The following is a 24,657-nucleotide window of genomic DNA, read 5'->3' as shown; positions in this document are numbered from 1 at the left end:
TCTATGGTTACTTTTGGTCGGCGTAATATTTGTGTGGGTTGTGCCCTTCCCTTCGCCTCTATTATGGATTTATTTTTCTGACGTCTGCATACAGCCCCTGGTTGTGGAATGATCATTTTTATGTAGGTACCCAAAGCTGAACCACCTTATTGTGGCAAATGATTGCCACGTTTTAAAATAGTTGAACGATCAGTCACGATTCTTGGGGTCTTCAAGCTTTTGGTTATAGAGACTTGTCACCGATTAATTAGTTTGCAGTTGAGCTTTTCTCTGCTAGAAGGTTATACGATTCAAATATAATATTTGCCTCAAATCCAGGCAAAGTGAGGAACTGGGTTCGGAAATTTCATGTGTGCCAGAAAAACGTCTGAACAGCGGAAACTTCCATCTCTCATATATGTATATTAATCATAAAATGCAAAATATCTCTATTACCACTTAACTTCGTTATTTTTTTTTACGTTCTGTATGATTTTAATACAGACTTGACAGCAACATAACTCCCCCCCCCCCCTCGTGGGTACAATAACTGCAACCAAGTTCACCAACACATTCACATTGACTTGGGCTGTGACTATAAATGTATATAATTTTTTATTTTGTTTGGACTTCCCTACCTTTATTTTCCTTATATTCAAACTCGTAGACTGCAAGGGCGTAGAACTGTCCATGGAGCAAACCATAATGATATCTACACCAAGAGAAGATAGTTTCTTCCATACCAGTATTGAAGACAAAATTAGTTAAGCCTGAATGTGTATGGTGTGACTGAATGCAGAATACCCGATTCTGTATTCGCTACCACAAATTTCAATATGATTTCTCAATATGATAATGATATGAATTGACATGGAACGGTCCATATCTGACAACTTAGCCCTGATTTTCTTTGGAAGAGAGGAAAGCAATAAAAGGGGAAAAAAGTTCAATTCATAGTTCTACCCGTGTTCTTTATCATTCCAGATCAACCAAATATGAGGATCCTGCCTGTACTGATATCAATACTGCTAATTCAACAGTTCTACCAATACCAATATAGTCAAATAAGGTTCTACAGTGAGCAGAATGAAACACCATCCAGTGTAGCAAATGTTATGACGGTATGGTGCTCTTTTAGAGTCTTTTATCTCCATATCAGAATCAGCTGTTGCTGATACTGGTCCTAATACCTACAGCAAAAGCATGATATATTCACCAGCAGCAACTAGCGTGCAATTACATAACCTTTAACATTTGATCAACCAACTACAATTCTTAGACACATCAACTCAGACGGGAGAGTAGATCCAGTCGAGTATTAACTAATACAGAAAACCATCACCAGGAAAAGTTACAGATTACTAGAAGAGTTTTGATCTCATACCAGTGAAGAATGCTCAGGATACATTGGAAATGCAACCATCACCAGTGGATGATTTTCTGCACATCACACTCTTGGGCTACTAAAGACAATATTAGTTAGCAACACAAGCTCCTGAATCAGAAACCACCCTCTTTTTCTGTAACATGGGCTAACAATCTGCAAGGGAAGACTAAAGTTTCAAAATAACAGAAGGAACTTATAACCTACTGACATACAAAGCCCAAAGGACAGTACAACCACATTCTTAACCAGTTTAAAGCCCACTAGATGTTTCTAGCTTTGCCTCTCACATTCACAAAGGATCATGCAAGACTTATGATCAGTCTACATATTCGGGAGCAATCTCCTTTCAGACATGAGGTTCTTCTATTCAGGAAGCCTACGAGCTTTTAACTCGCTGTCCCTGATTAATTGTGTCAAGAGTCTAATCTGGATTATCCATAATACGCACAATAGCTTAAATGGACTAACAATGTATGCCAAGCATAATAAGCAATGTAGTTTGAGACAGTTCATCACTTGATACACAGAAACAAAAAAGTTTATTGCGACCAAAATTCATTTTACCATTCTCTATCCCCAGATATATAAAGTACACAAAAACTAAAGATGTCCAAATAGTTCTAATCCTGCTTGGCCATAAAAATTTTGCCTTTTCGAGGCGGGGATGGCCAAAAATAACCTTAAATACCTTAGGAATAAAGGAAATTGTGCATAAGAAATGATATTCATCTAAAGGAAACCCTTGTGCAAGATAGTGTGGATCCTACTTCAATTTTACAGTGCTGTTCATATATGTAAACCTGCTCAGTTGGTCTTCTTTTCATCAGCCCTCACAGCTGCTGTAGCTGCTGCAGAGTCAGTACCATCTGTGATCTGGTCATCTTCACCACCGAAACCAAATTCATTCACACGCTTCTTGTCAACTGGATAGACCCACCTCTGATACAAATATATCAGAAAGATAACATCTGGATGGGGCAGGAGACAAGGGACAAAAAGGGGGAAAAAAAGAAGAAAGTCAATGACCAGTCAAGCCCGCAAAGAAGATATCCAGTAGCTACTGCAAATGTAGTAATATCATATTAATAAGTTTCAAATAAAGTTAATACCCTAGGTTGGTGACATGACGACAATAAAGCTGAAGCATTGATGCACTGCTTTGTCATCCGTCACCAAATATAAAGGACCTCTTTTTTCCAGTCTCATGAAATGAGTGTAATGAGTCCTTGTTTATCATAATAATGCAACAAAATTATTTTAAAACAATAGTCAATTTGGTATTTGTTTCTCCAGTGACTTAGGACTATAATTACGTTCCGGCCCACAGCAGACAGTAAATTAAGGTACCCAGATAAACATAAAAAGATACGATATTCATGGCTCACCATCTCGGAAAACAGATAGTCGATGAAGCAAGGGCATTTTAATGACAAAAGCAAAGAGATCATCGATGATGGTATTAAGAAACTTGTATGTCATCTGTCTCCAAGGAAGATGAGCAACTGACTTCAACTTATAGTTTATGAATAACTGAGGGCACATCATAATGAAACCTGCAGCAGTACATAAAAAGAACTTGTTAGTCCATTCTAACATATCATAATATTCAGTAATGATAGTCAAACATCAAAATAGGTATTCAAGTTCCCAACTAAATCAAGGTAAAGCCATAAAAACCCATGATTCCACAGACAGGAGAAAGAAATACAGACGTACAAATACAGCTGCACCATTGGCTGGCTAGGCCAAGATCAAAAGTACCCAGCCCAAGAAAAACATGCCTAGGACACATATAAGCACCGATTAACACAAACACAAACACAACTACTAACTACGTTAAGCATGAATACTATCTGTTTAGGACAAAAGCATTCATAAAACAATCTCGTCCAAATTGGTACCTAAAGTTGTCCACAAGAATTACTGCGCCACCTTAAAATAAGTGCACATTGATGCTTTACCTTACAAACATTCTATGTGAGGAAAAAGTCAAATTTGTTTTAAGGATATTGTAAGAGGCTAGTGGAATCCCAAAATTAGTTGAGAGCAAGTAAAATTTCTTACCAAACATGTACACACAGCTTGTGAGTGATGAAAGGATCCAAGAGTACCAGCTCTTGTGACGCTCATACATGAGCGAATAGATGGAAGAACATATCGCCAGGAAAAAGAGCACATAGGAGAGATACTTCATCGCGATATCATCATACTCCTTTGTTTTATTTTTCGCATAAGTATCCCGATCTCGGAATCTCAACATGGGTATCTTTCCGCTTCTATCAATCTGGAGATATAAATAAATTAAATTTAAGAAACCATCATTATTGTCTCAAATCCATAGAGAGGAACATTTCCAGACTATGGATAAAATAGGACTTGTTGCACCTGCTGACCTACACCCAGTATTTTAAACAAAATGAACCCATAACTCTATAAGGAGTAAAATGAAGGCAAGTAAATTTATGTCAGATATCTGTCATGCATGTTTACTGACTGGTTCTTAAACGAATTACCAGTAGACAATGTTCTATATGTCATACATGTGTCATTGTTTTTGTACTTGTAGATTCATTAATATCAAAATCAGAAAGCACATGGTTAGAATCATCCAACAAGCAACCAAGAATCAAGAGGCTGTGTTGCTAGCTTAAATAGAGGGTGCCTTGTTTGCAGAGGTTCTGTTTTTTTCTGATAGCTGTTTTTCTGCCAGTTGAGGGTTCCAAGGAGGTGCAGTCTTTGGTGTTACTGGTGAGGCAGGGTTTTGGTTGTTTCTTACTATTCCTTCCATTCTGATATTCTCTTCCATCTCATAGTCTACTTTAGGTAAAATTATTTTTGGGTGTTACCAATCAGGAATCCCACTCCCTCGCCCCCCCCTCCAACACAACAAAAAAAAAAGAGAGAGGAAGAAGACAAGAAACAAATGTTGTCCCCGTGACACATAGGAAACACGGTATAAAGATAAGGACTACTTTGCACAAGTGCTTGCCTAAGTATTCCAAGATGTTGTAGCAAGGGAAGAGGGAAGGAGAAAAACCAAGAACTTGCTTCCAATAAAACACCAATACTACAAAGATTTCTCTTTATTGGATTTGACCTCTCCAGAATGCATGCCACAAGTGCTATGGTTCAAACTCAGTTTAAGAGAGTCCCTACTTAAAGGAAACTCCTGATGATCCAAGTTGAAAGATTAAGTAGTACAAAGTTTAGAAATTTTCAGGGTTAACATATGAAGGTCAACAGGCGTACACGATTTTTTATTTTTTATTTTTTATTTTTATCGGTCACTCGATCCTTAATTTGTTGAAGGATTTTGTACACCATTTTGCATATTCAATTATTGTGTCATTGCTATATTCTTCCACATTCTCACCTTTTTTGGGGCTTTACCAAGTAGAACACATTAGGCCAGGCCAACCTACCAAGGTAGATTGAAAGCATCATTGCAGGTTTTCAGTTCAGGTTTGAACAAGTGCCAAAGACATAGTTAAGCTACCAGAATATCACAGGCAACCTGGGAGACTTGGGCCCAAGAATGAAAGCTGTTTTAAATTTAAGATAAGCCAGTGAACCCATGTTCAGGATGATTTGATAATGAAATTTCACGATAGGGCACAGCTGGGAATTTTAAGCAATTAGACCTAGGGTTAGAGATAATATAAGGAAAAGAATTTCCTTTTATCTTCATCCTATTGGTCGTCAATAGCAAGGACTTGGAGTTTTTTGAGTTGTACTTAGAGTTTACTTCTTAGCTTTCACGTTCATGATAGGAATAGGATACTTTTGGCTTATTTCTACAAAGCAGCATGCAACCCCATTAAATTCAACTTGGATGTTTTAGAATGAAATTAATGGAAGTACCTACAGGAAGATGCTCAGAGCTGTGTGTGCAGCTCTAATCAATCTCCTCTGATTTTCTCTCACATCTCAGGTACCATCTCTCATCTTCTCTCCCCCATAGAGATGCAGGACATCTGGGGGCTGCTCCTACCAGCCTTAGCCAAGGCCTAATTAGAGGCTCTAAGAGATACCATCTCTGGCCCAAGCTCAAGCCCTGAATTTAGTTTCTATTTCAGTTATAGGAATTTATTTCAATTTTATTTATAGCAGCAGCCGTTTTATATTGGGACATGTACTAGTGGCGTGGACAGTAAAAACCACTTCACAGTATGTAGACATTTGTTTTCTTTAAATGGACTCGTTATGATAGATCATAGTGGGAAAAGAAAAAAGATTCCAGATCTTATGCTTCTCCCCATTTCTTCTATCTGGTTTCTCTCTACAAATTTTTTCCCTTCTTTAAGTCTCGAATTCTGCTACTACATCTATTTTCTTAGTTACTCCTTGTAACTCACCCCATCACCACGTGTTTCTCCTTATTCTTCTCCTACTTTCTGTTATTCATTCCCTTCCTATTCAGTTCTTCATGAATAACTTGCAGTAACCACATCCAGTTCTCTGTGGTGGTACATCTGACTTCGGCTTCATGTATGTAGTAATATTCCTCACAGACCATCACCCCTCAGCTGCCTAAACCCTACGATTTGATCTTCTAAAGTTCCCTGGTTTGAGATTGAAACTTGAAAGTTGAAACCAGATCTGGTTTCCTGTCAACCCCACTCTGTTACAGCATCATCTTCGTAAAGAAACAGTTGAGTTTGGGGCTGTGCTTGGATGATTACAGAAACCATAGTGTCATGAACTCTTACCAGTATTCTAGTTGTACCAGGTCTGGTCAGCAATAAGAAACCCCATCATGAAGTTGAAGACAACCTCATCTATCGAATTTTATACTCTGTTAGCTATTATTTCAGTATTTCCAAGAATGTACATCTTGATTCATAATTCATCCTTCACCCAATATTTAGTTTCATTTCAAGTTTGTCCTCAATGTTAACTTTAATTCCTTACTCCTGTATCCCATTGTCTTCGCCATGTAGGCTCTAAGATTCTGCTTACAAATATGTCACCCTTTGTTTAGTTTGAAAAGTTTTCACATTTACCACAGAATTGTTGATTTGAATTATATTACACTAGAATGGCCCTTAGCAAACCAATATGAGTGCTTTGGAACCTAGGTCTGCATCAAAATGCACTCTAAGAAATGTACGTTGTTTTTGCATTAGTGCAGAAGACTCTTGGCTGCATCCAAAGCAATTCTCAGGGCATGGCAGCAAGCCAGTCATATCCCTAGCTTCCCTTCATTCATATACGCTTACTCCATGCATTAATACAGGACATGAAGTAGTCAAACATTTTCTAAGCATCTGGTACATTATCAGTTTCCAGTTAGTTGTGAACATACCTCTATGTGCATTGCTTTGCCAATTTTCCAGAACTCAATGCAAACACCAACGCCAGAACTTCCCAGAATCATCCATGAAGTATCATTATCAAGAAGATAGAGGAACACAATCAGCTGACAAAAAAAGCTAACGACAACTGACTTTGCAGAGAGTCCTTCCATGGATTTGTTTTTGTTCCAGAACTGGATATCTACAAGGGGTTCACAGAAACAGTAATTAGCAGTCTATAACAAAAAAATGCCATCAGTATCTGCAAAATAAGAAGACTAAATACACTTGTGTGTAACTTCTGAATACCATTCTTGAATGCCAAGAAGTCGAACACAGAATGAAGTAATGACACAACCATCGTAACCACAAGAAGGATAGGATTCCCTTCCAAAAATACCCTCTGTAGTGAGACAAAAGAAGGGGCAGTCAGAATTTGAAAGTTGTGGCTGAAAAGAGAAATCAATCACACATACAAAAATAGGGAGAAGCTGGGAAGAGTTTACTGGCAAGTGTAGACCAGAAACCTCTTGCCAAAAAATTTTGGGCTCAACAAAAGAAAATTAGCAAAAGCAATCCACTTGAGATTAGGAGAGCTTCTCCACAACAGTTTTAAGATAATATAGAATTCCTGTAAAATAACAGCCTTTCATTAAAAGAACAGCAATCAAAACCAATGGATATCATTAAAGGACGGACCCCAAAACAGGTGTTCCTATTTCAGATCATGAACTAGTAGCCAAGATACTCATGTAAATTTAAAAGTAGCACCTCTAAGTGCTAATCCATCTGCACCATTTACCACGCAAAGTTTTAAATGAACCAGATAAATCTCTAACCAAAAATGTTGAACTGTAAAAGAAACAGAAACATATTTCAAGAAAATGGTCTTTCACTTCAATCCATTAATGAAAATATTTTCTAATAGACAAAGAGGAAATTTTTAATACAAAAAGAATGCTGGAGTACTGCATCAATAGCCTTACTTCCTGCAAGAAATGGAGACAATTCAAAACGATTCCGTGCCCTCCCGTAACTAATTACGAACATGTAAATACTAAAGCAGCTCACACATCCAAAACATCAAGAAACTGTATGACCACTGTGAACACCAAGGACACCTGCAGCTCTTGCAATCTTAATGCACCTCACACATCTAGATTTATTCCATGTTTGAAAATTCCTAAATAAATTTATTAGCGCATAGTTATCAAGGCTTCACATAAGTAACGCTTAGGCGTCTAAGCTCCTTGGTGCCTTGGGCACTTCGCTGCCATGTTAGCATTGCCTTGCTTTCTAGAATGTCACCAACATCATGTCACCTTGCTAACTCAATAACTTTGCACCAGCAAGACAAAGTTTTCTGTTCACTTAGGTTTTGCAAAAAGATCAATACAAATAGAATTAATTCCCCATTCACTAGCTGAATTGAAGAACTTCAAATCCAAGACACCAGATTTGTAAAGGTAAGGTATAGTACTTGTAGGACAAAACTAGAAGGTTAAATAGAGATATACCATAAACTTTGCACAATAAACATTGCACCATATGTTCACTAGTTACAATTTTGAGATCTAGGTTTCTCCTCTATATTGTTTTTTTTATCTAAAACCCTAAGGCTGCGCTTGTTTGCAAAGGTGGGGTGGGAAAAAAAAAACATGTGGGCTCCATGTGTAGTGGGGTGAGGGAGAAGGAAAGGAAAGGAAAGGAAAGTGTGAAAAAGTGTTAATTTTGGGTCCCAAATTTTACTTTTCCAAACTTTTCCACAAAGTCCCACACATTTTGTGGGGTTTTGAAAAGGCTTGGGGTGGGAAAAATTAGGTTGCCACCTCACCAAACAAGTTTCCTTAATTTAAGGAAACTTGTCTCTAACTTTCCCACCCCAAGCAACTAAACAATGCACACTTTTAGGATTTAAAGGAAAAGTAGCAAAAGTTTGCTTTTTTCAAAAATTTTCCCAACCCACCTTTATTCCAGCAAACAAACGCAGCCTAACTAATGGTTCAACTTCATCCTTCCTTTCCTCTTTCACCCCTCTTAAGTTCACAAAACAAACGTGACTGCCGGAAAATACAGAGTAAAAACAAACCAAAACCCTAAAAAATTTGAGCAGTAATCTTAAGCAGGAAGCTTCAGATATTGAGGGTTTTCTTCTGTTTAATACCTTACTATATCAATTACAACTAGGGGACTCCCTTACAACTTGGGAATCCTAACCTGACAAGGACTCCTTAATATCCTAACAAATAATTATTCAATCTCAAAAATGAAAGTAGATTTAGGGTCCCACCAACATACTGGACCCAACTAAACCTTAAGAGGGCTCAACTAAAACATAGTAAAATTACCAAAATAGCCCTGCTGGTACTAGAGGACCATAGGGTATGGGATGCTACCCTAGGCCCTGAATCTGGTTCACATAAAAAAGTAGGAAAAGAGCATGGGATTAGTGTAGAGAGAGAGAGAGAGAGAGAGAGAGAGAGAGAGAGTCCTAGTTCAACTAAATATGTATATATATATATATATATATATATATATATATAAAAGGGGTGGGGAAGCACAATGAACAAAATAATAAGGGGGAGAAGAGAAAAAGAAGACAAAGAGGAGAAACAAGAAAGGATGCTGGTTGAATCCCATGGTGGGAAAACCCTGCGATCTCAAGCTTTAACCAATGACCATGATGGAAAATTTAAAGGGAGTATATCCTAGGATTGATCAAGTGTGACCATAGGATGGATTATGGTATAAATTGTTGTTCTTTCATTATCTTGTTAATCATTGAAATTGACGAAGACGATGTTCCAAGTTCTTTAAGGTTAGATGCTTCATCGGTGTGGATTGATTCCATCAAATCATGGCAGAAGAAGTGTCTCTGCAAATCCGCATGGAATATAGATTTGGAACTTTTTGAGGTTGTGGAGACTCACAGACTTCCACCAAATTCAAAACCATTCTAACCTCGTCTAGTAGAGCAATAAAATATTAAAAGTCAAATGGACAAGAATAACATTCAGCACTACGTTTTGTAAAAATCGTATCTGGAGTGATATCAGGTACATGTGAGATTGGCCTAAAAACCATGTGATCTTGGACTCTGGGGTGTGTTGTGTAGCATACAATCATACCTTGAACCTATGTAGCTTATGCGGGGTTTGACAGCGTGGAATGTATCAACAGAACAGAAATAATTGGTTAGATATACTTAACTAAAGCAAAAAAAAATCCACTGAAAATCCAAAAGAAAAGAATTAATTGACATCCCATACAATGTAAGAAGAAAGCAGGCAGGCAGGGAAACCCATATGACATTCATATTATTTATGAGCAGCATAAGATGAAATCATAATTTGCTGCTGACAAACAGTATGAGTTCCATTACACAATCTTCAAAAGAGGGACTCAGTAAAATACCTTAAGTTCATCAGCCTCGCCTTCCAGCATGCTCCCATAGCTACGGTGAACCTGGAAAGACTGCTCAATTTGTAGGAATAGCTGCCACTTTGTTAAGCTTATGGGACCCACCTCCAAGTTCAATGGTAGTTCTGTCACTGTCTCGTTGAGCGGGATCAACTTATCCCTAAGTAACCAAAACTCATTGAAGAAGATAATGGGATAGTAGTTCCCTGTACTAGGTTCAGTATTCAGGACTGCAGTCCGTGTCAAGAAACTCAATACTCGCAAATAACTTCAATTCAAACCAATATTTACTTGGACATTCATTTTCTTCAATTCTAACCAAAACTTACAAGAAGATTCAGTTTCCACAAAAATACCCTATAGCTAAGGAAAAGAATTAATATAACACTGTATAACTCAAGAAAGCACCGTTAAGTATCAATAAACATGAGGTGTCTCCAAATAAGCAATCTTAGTAAGACTGTTTTCTAGGGCTGTAGCCTGTGCTGCACTTCTTAATATGAATAAACAAGACATCCATTCAATATATGCTAACATGAGATGAACTACAGGGAGTCTCTTCTTAAATCTTGATATCCTCCTTTATTTTTAATACTTTTTCCATCACTTGGAGAATATCAATAATTAGGGCATTTTTAGACATTTAGAAATAAGCCTAACAGCGACGGATCGGCACACATCTGTAAATAATGGGAGAGACACCACTAATCATACAAATATGATGAATACTAGGATAGGCATACCATCCAATTCAAGTGAATAATGACTAGCCAAAATATAAGAATCAAGGATACAAGGAGCAACATTTGGTGGAATAGCATTATGGGGGTATCTGCAAAACAATTCCAAGGATAAGCATGTTAAAAATCACTAAGTTCACCAGAAAGGATACAAACGAAAAAAACCAATGAGAAGAGAAAACATGAACAAGACATCCACCAGCGACGGTCATTGATATAACCACAAACCTCACTAGTAGCATAAGCATATTTTACAAAATTATGCAATTAAGCTGAAAAAATAACTAGACACATCAGAATGAGTCATTGACTATTCAATGCCATTCACCCACTGTATCCCAATCTGCTGAAACATACACATCATCAGAAGGGTATTACCATAAGCTAGACCCCAGACTGTTGATACATACCTTGCATAGCCATACAAATAAATACCCTTAGCTCAGGTTTGTTAATAAATATGCATGATTCAGCCATTCAGGAGAAAAAAGTTATAGTAGTCAAAACCTATAGTGATAGTCTGTTATAAAACGAAGCCTCCATTCATACATGCATACATGAGGTCCCAAGCAAGACGCTACTCAACTCAATTAGACAGTGCAGACAATAAATACCTAGAAGTGAACTTCTAACTGAAGGAATTATTTTAGGTACTTAGGCTCAGTCATCATCATAAATAAAGAAGGTGATGCAGAAGATGATGTTTCCAAAGAAATAAAATAGGATAGATGAAGTGAAGAGGTGCGCCCGGGATTTTGTGTGATCAACGCATTCCTTTATACTCAAAAGGATTATTTCATAAGACTATCATAACGACCAGCTATGAAGTATGGTGCAGTGTTGAGCCATTAAAAAGTATCATACTATAAACTTAGCATAGCAGAAATGATGAGTGGCAAAACTAGGAAGGATAATGTAAGAAATGATCATATTAGAACTGGTTTTGGAGGAGCTCTACTAAGTGATAAGCTACATGAAAGTCGTTTGAGTTGGCACGGCCATGTTCAACGGAAGCCTTTAGATGCCCCCATATGGAGGAGTGATTTGATATGGATTGAAGGACTAAAAGAGCCAAGGGTGGACCTAAGATAACAGGAGAAGTTGCAAGAATAGATGTGCATCACTTAGGCCTTTACCCAGTATGCCTCGAAGGCTCGAATAGATGTAATAGAAGTAGCCGTGATGTGAACCAGATCCTGGGCCATCTCAAGAGAGGACTAATGGCCGAAGAAGACTTAGGGTTGCTGCCCAGCACCCAATGGCCCACTCCAGCAGCATGGAGAATTTTTCATCAACAGGGAAATTTTGTCATTTTGGACAGCCCTAGTCCAGTCCAAGTTGGTCATTTTGTGAGAGAAAAAGCCTGCAACTTAAATGCTCTAACACCTACCGCCTGGATTATATTCGGGTTCTCCCACATCCTTCTGGCCTCCAGATTTGGGTGCTTATCTGGAAGATTCAATGGAACTCTAAGTGGCAATCGTTCGCCTGAAATTTTAGACCTACTGGAAGAAGAACATCTCTTGAAATCAAACCTTCCAGCCACAAAATATGGCCCATCTCCCACAATTCTTTCATTTACTTTCTTTAGCCTACTCCCCAATTTACCCATCCTATTATAAACTTCTGTGTATTTGCAATTCTACCATTGGCCTTACTCACAAGTCACAAGTATATGCTTTTCACCACTTGCGCTTATCAATTGAGTTAATTCATACTTGAGTAGGCCCATATATGATTCAATAAAGGCTAATCCAACCACCCAGATTATATAATAATTTGTCTGCATAAGTTCTCCATGATGACTCCATGCTCATACTCTCACTAAACATGACTATCCTAGACACAAGAAGTGAAAATTAACATTGTAGGCAACAATACCTTGTAAAATCATCAAGCAAATTAATTGTGATATTTGGTTTCCAATAGGGAACCCATTCTGTTGGACCATCATTTGAATCAATCAGATTTTCATCAGCCACCTGCAAAAGCAACAGCAACAGCAACATATAATCTTCAAAGATCAAAATGTTATCTGAAATATGAAATAAATAAAAAAGGAGAAAATGCAATAAATCTAACCACTGCTGATGCATATATCAGAAGATAGAACATAATTCAGTAAGGTGTCTAAACTCTAAACTAGACGTGAAACAAAAGAAAATAAGAGGGGGGGGGGAGACGCATTTTTTCCCCTTGTACTTGCTCATTGGATCAATTTTAAAAGGAGGTTATAAAGTTTCCTATTCTCTGAGACCTACTGAGATGCACCACATAAAACTCTCACCAAAATGAATTATATCAAATTATCAATACACCCAAGGCCATAAAAACAGGTAGAAAATGTATTTAAAAAAGTGACTTCCTACAGTAATTTTGAACAATTCATTATGTTAAGACTTAAAAGTCCAGAAACAAACTGGCCTTTTCAATGACATCTGTAACTTCTCCAGTCAACGCTCTAGGTATCCAAGTAAGCTCCAAAGCTGATGGTCTATCAGGCACAGTAATGCAGCCTCAATAGAATTGAGTGTCAGCAACCAAGATCTTAAAAAGACCCATCACCCAATTCGAATAAGAATCAAGTTTCTATGACTTGTTCCTCCCTCTGTAATGTCCTCAAAACAGACCATCCATAAATGAGATTGGCAATAAACCAATTTGATATTTGCTGAAACCATCATATATCAAAGAAGACCCAAAGCAACTAACAGATAGCAGATCAAATTTGGGACAGCAGATGGTGCTTGCCATCAACTGAACAACTTTTCCTCTCTTTAAAGTCCAGGGAAACAACAAAGTAGATCCAGTAGTGCAATTTGAGGCAACTCAACTGAATTGTGTACTCTGGATATGATGAAGAAAATTGCCTCCTCATCTGTTGGCAATAAATGTACTCTGTTACAACCCACTATTATCAGATTCTCTGGACCATTGCCTACACTGGTTACTTTCCACTAGCAAAATCACTTCACCTTTTCTAATAATCAAAGGGAAACATGAAAGAGTAGATAGAGTAGAAAATCTAGCAATATTGGACTCAATTTTTGGACCAACACTGGATAGACCTTGACTGCATTGTAAATCCACCAGTAAGAACTATAATGGGAACAGAATGTTCAAAAGCCATATTCCTAGGCAACCCTCCACTGTCTGGAGAGCCTCTCCGATTGCCTCCCCATCCAGTCCCTCATCTTCAAATTATCTCCTCTACTATATCCAAATGATCTCCTCTAGCATCTCTGCTCTACCTAAGACAAAGATAACCCCCATCTGTTCTTTAGCTGTCCCATTACCAAGCACTTTTGGCTTCTCACCCTATCTTCCATTTGACCCCAAGATAGGTGCCCCCATCCTTTGACCCTGAGTGCAGGTGGTTCTTTTAGTGGTCCCTCAACAGCTGACATAGTCGGTAGGTCACCTTTTGGCACATCCACCATACTTAGATGGAATGCAATCTTCATAGATAGATTACCAAATCCAGATCTTCTAACCAGATTGGAAGACCATCTACAAAGACGTTTGCTCCAAGGCCTCCTTGTATCCAACACCTTTAGAGGACACCTTAAGGAACAAACTCATTATTGTTACCTGGGGCCTAGATTCCTCTCTTTTGTCTTAGCCTGGTGTAGTTACCAAGTACCCCGCCTGCTGTCTTTCCCCCCTCGTACCTCCTATCCCCTTCTTTCCCTTGTTTCCCCTTTGGGGCTTAGTATATATTTATTATTCACACAAAGAAATAAGAGAAAAAGAATGACCTTTAAAAATTCAAGGGAACTGGGAGAACCAACCCATAAAAGAAGCACATTTCAGCCTAATATTGTTGTTCCCTCTGACTAACATGCACGCCTATAGGGAAAGTCATCAATCAAGAGTATCCATGAGAAAGTTCAACATCCATAATACAACAAGGTGCTAAGACAGATTTAGGTAAGATTATCAAACACTAATGAACTTAGGCACATAAGGATGAACCTCACAAACAACCCCCCCCCCCCCCCCCAAAAAAAAAAAAAAAGGATAAAGAGAGAGCAGACACCTCAGATACTTTTTCCGCCTCTTTAGAGCCTTCAGGATTCCCCAACAAGCTCTTTCTCTTATCAGCTTTTGACTTGGGTAAGTATGTCACTACAGCTGAAATCAGCGCCGAAAGAGGAATCACATATAATACCAAATCCAGATTTCAAAACTATTCAAAACATCCTAAAGACCATATATAGATACTTACAATGTGTCTTTCCAAATGCTGCTAATGGTTGATATTCAGGATCATTAGGGTCTGGAGGAAAACCAGAACGTGCAAAGAAAACATGAGCATACAAAGTACCATTGTGCTTCAAAGCCTGGAGTAAGAAACATGAAATCATAATGTAAGAATGATACATAATTACAGGATTAAGGGAACTAAATCACAATGATCACGTTACAGCATCCCTTCACAATACCTCTGATGGAATATATTTCATAAAATGAGCCCTTGTACCATCAGGTCCCCAGCTTGCATATGGAATGTTAGACTCATGCCAAACAAGGGCACCCTCATTACTGAAGTCATTAAACTTTTCATGCTCCGACAGATACAGCCACATATCCTGGCCACAGAAGGAGTGTAGTCAACTTAAGCTCAGAAATAGACTAAAGGAAACAAGAGCATAATACATACAATGAGATTGAAGGATACACTAAAACCAGAACTGGATTACTCAATTTTACTACTCTTTAGTCCTCAGGCCAAAATGGTACTCAAATGCCCCAACATACTAGGATAAAATTATCCTAGAACTAGTACCTTATGCTGTATCAATACTTTCCTTCCCTCACCAATAATTCATGTTGAAAATTGAAATACATCCAACATCAAACAAAATAGCCAAAATGGTTACATTTGAAACCAGAATTCCTTAACCACTATAGTTTTCTTCCCTTACCAATAAAAGTAACATGTATTGATAATGAATCATTGTGCATCAAAAAAGGATACAATTTTGCATTGTACTCTGACATTTTGCTACAGTGATAAAGTATACTAGGGTCAAATCAAAAGCATTCTAGGAACATCTGACGCAGTTAAGGATGACCAAATGGATCAATTGAGCCTAAAAAATACTTTATTTTCACCCTTGGGTGGGTACTATAAACATATAGGTTTCTAATTTTTGGGTTTATTGATTTGATGCGACTAATTTATAAGCCCATAAAGTAAGGGTAATGCTAGTACATGGGACAAGTAGTTAAATTCAGTGATTCAAATTAGATTATAATTGTTAATAGCTAAACAAAATTGCCTCATTGAGCCCTTTAGACTGATTAGGAGTCCTTTTATGACTCAAATTAGGAATTTTAAAAGTTATACATGTATCTGATGCATCCACCCATTGATTAGAGAATATTATAAAAAATTATGACTTCTCTAGTTTTGGTGCTATTGGCAATGCATACTTCTCTTCTCTTCTCCTCCCAATAACATCTTCCATCATTCAAGCTTCTGTTCTAGCAGATTTTCAACAACAGTAAGCTGAATTAAAGCCAACAAGACAACCATAATTGTTTTTTTTTTTTTTTAATGTTTTGATTTCCTGCACCTATTTCCCTTTACTAATTTTTTTCCCCTAAACCTAGCCATTACAACCTGTAGGAAGTCCAAAATAACAATTAGAATCATTGAAATTCATACCACAGCCTATACACATTATCCTCTTCTGAAAATCAATAGAATACAACAAATTACCATAAGGTTTTACTCCCTTTCTTGAATTCTTGGACTCCCCATATAACATTACTGAAGTTCCCTCTAAGGTACAGCCCCTTACAACCACTACAACCCACATTCTTGTGTACCCCAACAAACTACCTACCTTCCTAAAAGGCTAAAACCCTAACTTTTTCAGGAAACCTACTTCTACCTATCGTATTTGTTTCAAACTTGACACAATAACTTATTACATTATTCCATACACACCCTCCAACTCTTGACCAAAACAGATCACCTGAAACCCTAATTAAGATACCCATCTGGAAACCCTAACCATTTCAACCCACCAAAATCGACAGAGATCCTCATTCCATATGAAAACATCTTAACCATCCTGTCCTGCAAACAATCTTTTAACCTAAACACACTATCACCCAAGCAATCTTTTAACATTTCACGACCACTGTTTAACATTCAACCCAAATATAAACATGAAAATTTGAGTTGGTTCTTGAGAGATCCTATTATTGTCACTTAGTCGAAACCCTTCAACCTAAGGCTACATCAACACCTATCCTTCTATCAGAATATCAAACCAGGCCTTATTTGCTTGCCAGAAAAATGTGCAAATGCTATTTTTGGCAGAATAAGTGTTGGAACTTTGCAGGCATTAGAAACTTCACTATATCTGGCATGACATAAAGAGAGATGAACTTTAGCAATTAAAGCTAAATCAGGGTGCCAGCATAACATATTAACCACTTCTCACTGTACATACATCCCATATTACAGGAAACACAGAGGCGGTATTACTTTCTCCTACCGGTGCCTATATCTGTTTCTACAAAGACTATAAAAATTAATTGCTGTGAAAAATTACAAACTTCTCCATTAGTTTCTTGTCCTCTGAAGGAAAGAAATAATACAAAGAGCTGACATACGTTACAGCTCTTACCAAACTTGAAACCAAGTACTGTGCATGCTTTCAAGTTTTAACATAGAGACCTAAATCATGTTAACTAGCTAGCAAGAGATGGAACTTAACAAGATATAATTCAATCAAACCTCTAACTCTGAACCCCATCCATGTCTTAAAATAGACAGGATACTTAGCTGAGGTAGAAACAGCTTATAAGTTAAAAGACTTACAAAGGTGAAGAACTGTTTACATTTACAGGCTCATCAGAGCAGCATTTATAGGTATTCTTTCAATTAGCCATGAAGATCCATGCAGTGTCCTTGCTCTACCATTACAAATACAATCAATAGAAGAACAAAATATGGAACTTTGGGACTATTAAAAAAATCTAAAAATATTATTGCTTTGAATTGAATTCTAAGTCTCTGATTGCAACAATGATGCAGTATAGCAACAGCGTTAAGTTACAAATGACTTCTAAATTGAGCTTTCCAAAATTGTTCTAAAAGCCCATCCTACATGCTCTATCCCATTTTTTCTGGGTCCCTATAAACCATTTTGGCCATGCTCTAGCATTACCAATACAAACAATCAAACAAAATATGGAATTATTGGACTATCAAGAACATCTAGAGATGGTATTGCACTGACTTGAACTCCGAGAATAATAATGATACGGTATAACAAGGTCAAGTTATAAAAGACCAAATTGAGATTTTCAAAGTGCTCCAGTGTTGCATAACTGACTCTGTGTTGTGACATTTTCAGATTCTACTCATATCAAGAACAAATTAGTTTACTAGGCAAAAATTCTTAAACTTTAAATTAATGATACTCCCATGGAGCTCTAGTTCTCTCACATGAAATATGAGATTTAATTCACTGACTCACAACATTAATAATGGGGCCAGTGATTCAGAAGAAGAAAAAACAACCAAGCAGGAACACTAAGAGACCAAAAGTCCTGCGACATAGCTTTGCAGCTAACACCGTCTGACCATTCTCAAGTAAGCAACAAAGTTCCACATTTTATGTGATAACCTGCTTCTTGATACATTAAATGCATAAAGCGTGCACAAAATAACCAAATTCTATGAGACTAACAATATTTCACATTCTTCAATAGCCAGGCAAATAGAGTAATCCAATGTCTTGCAGTGACATATGTGCGGGAGTACATCCACAACGAAATAGCAAGGGATTTCTTCTCATTAGCTTTTTTTTTTTTTTTTTTTTTTCGATCATAAATTTCTCTTGCACATCAAGGCACGGGAAAATTCCTTCTCTAAGCAGCTTTCTTGATGTTTCGTGTTACACGTGGAACAGGTTCTTTCCAGTTACCACATCTCACTGTCAATTCCAAGTTGTCAATTGGTCTAGTGATAGGTTCCAAGATAACAGAAATTAAAGACATTAAATACAACGCTAGCTAGCTAATTAGGAAAGTACGCAAACTTATATGCCTAAATTTCTCTCTTCCAGTCCTTATGTCCAGACAAAAATGAAAAGTTAAGGAGACAAACCAGGGACTCGCCCTTGTTGAAAAGATTGAGGATCTGCTGGGAAGGTTCAGTAGGTCGCTTAGGAGCAAAGAACTTGTTGATGAAGTACCAAAACACCGCAATCCTTATTATTCCTGTAAGCCCAAATCCTCCAGATTGCCGCCGTTGTTGTTGCTGTCCTCCTTGCGCTTCGCCTCCCTGCGGCGCTGCCGCTACTCCAACCGTTGATGGGGGCGCCATGACAAAGCTTTCCCCAAAAGGAAAGAACACAAACGACGAACTAGCTAAAAAATTCCAAGGTATTTCGGTCGACAACTGATCGACCGAGTCAAGAAACGAACAACAAATAGCAAAGAAAGAGAAGCACTGAAACAAATCACTTCTCAAATTGGTTCTTCTGTTGATCGATCATAGACAAATCAACAAAGATTCCATCGAGAAACATTCCAGAACCGATCCCACTTTATCACAGCCTCTCCGTACTCAACCACCACACTGTATAGTTGGGATTGCGAGTCGGTAATCACGGATTCTAGTTTGAGAGCTACGATTTTTCCCGTTAAGCGTAAGAGTATATCTAATCAACCGATTGCTAAAAAACAGAAATACTATATCTAATCAAGCGCAGCTGTTAGCACTTAAATTAATTAAAAAAAAAAAACCAACAACAATCAGTAACGTAGTTGTCATCGGAAATTTTTCAGTGTTAGAAATGAACCTGATTTTGGTCCAGCTGTCATCAGGCTCAGCAATCGCACAACGTTGGTTAATAGATTCTAATCTGACATCTATTAGAGGAGAGTTTGACGTGTCACCGTCATCTTACAGTCACCACATTTTTTCCCAATAAATATCTAAGCTCCAAAATAAGAGTTGGGCCGAACTGATGGGCTTCCTTCCTGTGACAAAATGGACCATCCGATTATGGGAGGCCCAAAATTAGGATGTAGAACCGAGCCCAAATGTCACATGGTGCGGCCAGGTTAGTGAGATCCACCCGGGCATTTGGTCTAATTTGGTCTAAGGGCCCAGGTCCCTGAAGTCGAGGCCCACTAACTGACAGATGCAATTTTTCTAAGCTACAAAGCTGGCTTTGGTACGTTTGGTATTTCTAAAGCTGCCATAACTGTAACCAAAAAAATAAAAAGCTGCCATAACCCACTTCTTTGTTGAAAAAAAATCAAAGGGCCTAGTTTTGTTCCATGGTTTTATAATTTACGTACATTGATGCCATTGAAGGGTTAAGCTTAAATATGTAAATACAAGTTTAATATTTTTCTCTCTCCCTTTGTATCATATGCAATGTTTTTTATTTCTTAATACTTCTTTTGTGAAAAAATAGATTTCTGGCCAAAATTTTAATTCGAACAACCCTAGAAAAATGGAGGATTTAACTATCTTCACTTGCAATAGATGTTGCCTCCAAAAAACAAATGAGGAAATCTTTGGCTTATGCATAAGTGAGGGTTTCAACTTTGCTTTGTAATTGAATTTGGGATGACATGATGTGTTCTAAGTGTGGATTTTGAAGGCCAAATACTTCACTATAACTCTGTTTTTTTATCCTAAAGTGGGTTGCAAAATTTGTCACACTATTAAAAAAACAATGCTTAGATGTATTAGGATAGAGCTCGGTATTTGCTTTTGGTTTTTTCCATTAATCTCCTACATTCATTCTCGTTGTATTGGTGAGATAAATTTGACCCAACTGAAATGGTTACCCAAAGAGTTATTTTAGACAATACTTTTCTAGACTTCTTGAATGATGCTTAGATTTTTTAGGAAAATTTCAGTTTGACTAATTTTAGTGACACTTGAAATTCTTTCACCTCTAACAATATTGAAATTATATATACATATATATTTTAAGTTTGTGGTCAATCAATCTATCACATTATTATTTCATGTGATTGGGTTAAACATATTCGGTTGGCAAGCTTTTGATGTGTGTGTGTGTTTTTTGTCTAAGGTTCATCAGGACCAGCTTGCACGTAACTCGATTATATCCTCAGAGGGAACTTTGTCATCCGCAAAGGTCAATCTCATAACTTTTCCACTGAGAAGTATAGATCTCACTGTAAGTGATGTGTGTTTGAAATAACTCTTAATTCTTATAGTATTAAGTTGTGACAAATGTATTTATTCAACTCTCATTCCTTTTCTTTTCTTTTTCCAATTCATTCTCGTATGTTTTGTAGCAGGATATCATGTTCAACAGTAGAAAAAATCTCATTGGTCTTTTAAGATTTTTCTAAACAAGTGCTTCCTAGTCATTAGCTATGGATCAATAAATTCGGATAACATTTTGGAGATTGAATATTCTAAATAATGCAGGGGTTGATTGTCTTAAATTTATTGACAATGATTTTTATTAAGATGTTGAGTTCTCGGCCATGGAAGCCCCATTTTTTGTGTAGATGCCTCATGCCCCTAGTTTGTAGTGAATTTTCTTTGTCACCAAAGAAAATAGTTCAAATTGTTTGGATGCAAATTTTACAGAGCCATAAGAAGCAACAAAGCTAAAGATCTTCTTAATCTTATTATGTTTTTTGGGTATGAAAACTTTCTCTGAAAGTTGACTTTTTTTCGAATATTTATGGTTGAACTGGCTAAAAAAATGTTACATTCATTTTTTACCCTCATTTTCCACATAACTTGCATAAAAACCAATAGAATGAGTCTTGATCCAAATTATGTAATAGAGAAAAACCCTATTTATGGATTTTGAGTAGTCCATGGAGTGGAATCTCCAGTTGGTGTTTGCCCTCTTCACACCGATGGAAAGTGGTGAGATTCCTCGCATCTCAATTACATCAAATAATAGAGAGGATTCTTGAATATGGGCAAAGTTACAAAACTGTTCGGTTGGCATACCATCTCTGTCAAGAGGAGTTTTCAAGGGGTTCCAAACCATGAGGTGGATAGCATTTGGTGGGCAGTAGCCTAGCATATTTGGAAGGCCAATAACAAATTCTAGTAAGAAGGCATTATGCCTAACCCAAGGGTGACTATTTTAACTACAAACCAAACAACTGGTAATAATTAATAATAATAATAATATAGTACTTCGAATAAAAATTACCTTTAGAACTACCATGTTTTTAAAATGATTAATTGATGTAATCAAGTCATATAAAAAGTAATCATTAAAGTCAAATGGAAAAGTAATTACATATATAAGATTAAAAAAACAATATGCAATGTACCATTAAAAAAACAATATGCAATGTACCCAAAAAAAAATACAATATGCACTATTCATTATTATTATTAATAATTTTTTGGGTTCTTAAGAAGAGCATACGATTTGAAATTTATTTATTCTTTTAATTTCTTGTTTTTTATTTTTATTTTTTTTTGCTCAAGCGAAGAGCATACAATTTAGGATACCCATGTGTTAAATCTCAAATTCAAATTATAATTCAATTCAAGTATTTGCTATAAATTTATTTATTATTTTTTTTATTTTATTTATTTTTTATTTTTCGCTTACACGAAGCTCGTACGGTTTAAGTTACCCATGCGTTAAGTCTCAATTTCAAATTATAGCAAATACACTAAAGATTACCTGGCTTTTATCTTTTGAGGTAAGATACTCTCTACTCTCGTTACTACAGTTAAGGTTGTAGCTAAAGGATGTGCTCCATTTATACTCTTCTAAGTTGGGATTCATTGTGCTTTATTCACACATTTCCACTATACATTTAAGATTGAGACCCACCTTTGAGCATTGACGGGGTAGTCTTAAGGGTGTCAATTGTGTACTAAATCAAAATCCAATACAGTGCAATACCGAACAAACTTAGCAATTCGGTACGGTACGGTGTTGGTTTTAAGGTATCATACTATCAGTATGTACCAAAACCGTACTAAATGTACCGAATTACCATAATATTGAATATGGGCCAAAAGAGATTAGACTCCCAACCTAGGAGTTCAATTATCACCTTTGATGGTGATCATAACATGTCACGCTAGAGAACAACTACAATTGAGTTGTAGGTACCATAGTATGGAAGGAGCCAATGTTTTAAGGTGCCATACTATTAATATGTGCCAAAACCATACTGAATGTTTTGAATTACCATAATATCAATATGGAATTCCGGAGTTGTTTATATAATAAATGACACCCTAGTTCTTTGTTCTTTATGGTTCGTCTTTTGTCTCTTGGCTCTTCTCTTGACTCTTTGTTCGCCTTATTGTATTTGCAAGTGGTTGTGATTGAAGTTGGAACTTTGTTTTGCGCCATCATTAATTCCTTCAAGGCTTCAATTCCATCGTTTTATTCAATCTTTACCATTGTTGAACTGAACAACACAACCCCAATCGGTTATTCACCGGAGGTAAAATCGCTCCCTACTCCTCTCTGCATCTTATTGTTTTTCGCTTCCTTGCGGTTAAGACTTAAACGTGCTTGACTCTTTGGTAAACATTTACTTTCAGGAAAATCAATTTCATTATAGATTAATTCGGGACATCTATTGACCACATTTTCAAATAAATGTTCCAAATTATTTTCAATTACCTCAAACAATTGATGTTCTTAGAAAGCTTTTGATTACGAGAATATGAAAAGAATTGGATTATTTCATGTAAAAAATATACTGTACTAGATACTGAACCGTGCTGTTGTTCTGTACTGATTTCATATCGAACCCCTACTGTAACGTTTATGAAAATACTGAAATTGTATGGTACTGTATAAATTCGATAGAGTATAGTTTGATTTATTGTATTGAAATTGAAATTCAGTACGGTACCAAAACAGTACTAAATGACCGAAACCGTGCCGATTGACACCTTTAGGTGGATCTTGCTCCTAAATATATAGTAAGATAGTGTGAGGAAAGTTCATCTTCTAACCCTAGAGGTAGAAGATTTGAAGTCCACTCTCTTATCATATATTTAGGAAGAGACTCCATCTCTACTCCATTTTATTAGTGCTCAGATAAAATCTCACCTTAAATATGTGATAGATGGATGTAGAAGAAAGACAACCCTTTACTTGCAAGGGTGGACTCTCATTACTATATGGGAGAATATGCTTAGATTTAATAAACGCATATAGAACGGAAGCTTGAATTGTTTTATGATTTAAAAGCAACATCACTTCCATTATTACACCCGATAATTATTCTTTAATTAATCCCTTTAAAAATTAAATATTACCAATACCCCTTATTATTATTATTATTTTTTGGGTGGATTGTTACCAATACCCCTTATTCAGTTCTAATTCACAAAAGACACCAACCTATCAACATTTATGTGTTGTGTCGCCCTGGTATTGGTTAAGGGACCCAGTGTGTGTCCTCTCTAGTGTCCACTACTATTCAACGGAAACCTTTTTCAAATGGGTTTTTCTGGTAACATGAGAAGACCACAAGGAAACGATAGGAAATAATGAAAGCCGACTAACCTTATTCCCCCCTGCTTCCGGGGGGTTGGAGACAAAGATAATCTACCTATAGAGATCAAGGAACCTTATCCCATGGGCCCCACCTCAAATTTTAAATAATAAATAATATATAAAATACGCACGCAAAGGACTTTAGATTAAAATTCAATAGAGTAGTAGTGTCGATAATAAAAAATTCGAGATGAATAGTGGAGATAGCAAAGACCTACTTTTTTCCTTATTTTACTTCTGCCGGAATATTACTGGCCAGCCCCTTCTGCCTGCCTCAACCCCGACAGTCAATAAACCAACCCCCCTTTAAA

At 36.9% G+C, this 24,657-nt stretch overlaps 1 protein-coding gene across 2 annotated transcripts; it reads right to left on the bottom strand.

The window, feature by feature from the left end:
• Positions 1–555: 555 nt before the first annotated feature.
• LOC149026909 (uncharacterized) lies at positions 556–19,521 on the bottom strand. 2 transcript variants are annotated; one of them, XR_016173660.1, is made up of 13 exons: positions 18,955–19,521; positions 15,266–15,412; positions 15,049–15,163; positions 14,860–14,954; positions 12,702–12,802; positions 10,875–10,912; positions 10,075–10,310; positions 6,970–7,063; positions 6,672–6,862; positions 3,431–3,650; positions 2,752–2,919; positions 1,364–2,334; positions 559–1,169 (listed from the first exon to the last, which is right to left on the bottom strand). XR_016173660.1 is itself a non-coding variant. In XM_089157227.1 (12 exons), the coding sequence occupies exons 1-12, from the start codon at positions 19,171–19,173 to the stop codon at positions 2,171–2,173; spliced, it is 1,788 nt and encodes a 595-aa protein (XP_089013353.1). In that variant the 5' UTR covers positions 19,174–19,521; the 3' UTR covers positions 556–2,170. The 2 variants fall into 2 exon arrangements, 1 of the variants encoding a protein (XP_089013353.1); XM_089157227.1 differs by having other exon boundaries at positions 556–2,334.
• Positions 19,522–24,657: the final 5,136 nt, after the last annotated feature.

This window comes from Hakea prostrata, chromosome 1 (assembly GCF_041222555.1).
Source record: "Hakea prostrata isolate BN-2017 chromosome 1, UWA_Hpros_2, whole genome shotgun sequence".
Classification (NCBI taxonomy): Eukaryota; Viridiplantae; Streptophyta; class Magnoliopsida; order Proteales; family Proteaceae; genus Hakea; species Hakea prostrata.
Note: the sequence above shows the minus strand (reverse complement) of the source record. Positions and strands in the feature narration are given on the sequence as shown.

What these genes read in the sequence shown, in the direction of transcription:
- LOC149026909 (XM_089157227.1), bottom strand. Translation starts at nt 19,173, where the DNA reads ATGGCGCCCCCATCAACGGTTGGAGTAGCGGCAGCGCCGCAGGGAGGC. An exon ending in TTGCTTGATGATTTTACAAG is followed by an intron (nt 10,913 to 12,701) that starts GTATTGTTGCCT and finishes ATTGTTTTGCAG; the next exon opens with ATACCCCCATAATGCTATTC. An exon ending in TCCACCAAATGTTGCTCCTT is followed by an intron (nt 10,311 to 10,874) that starts GTATCCTTGATT and finishes CACGGACTGCAG; the next exon opens with TCCTGAATACTGAACCTAGT.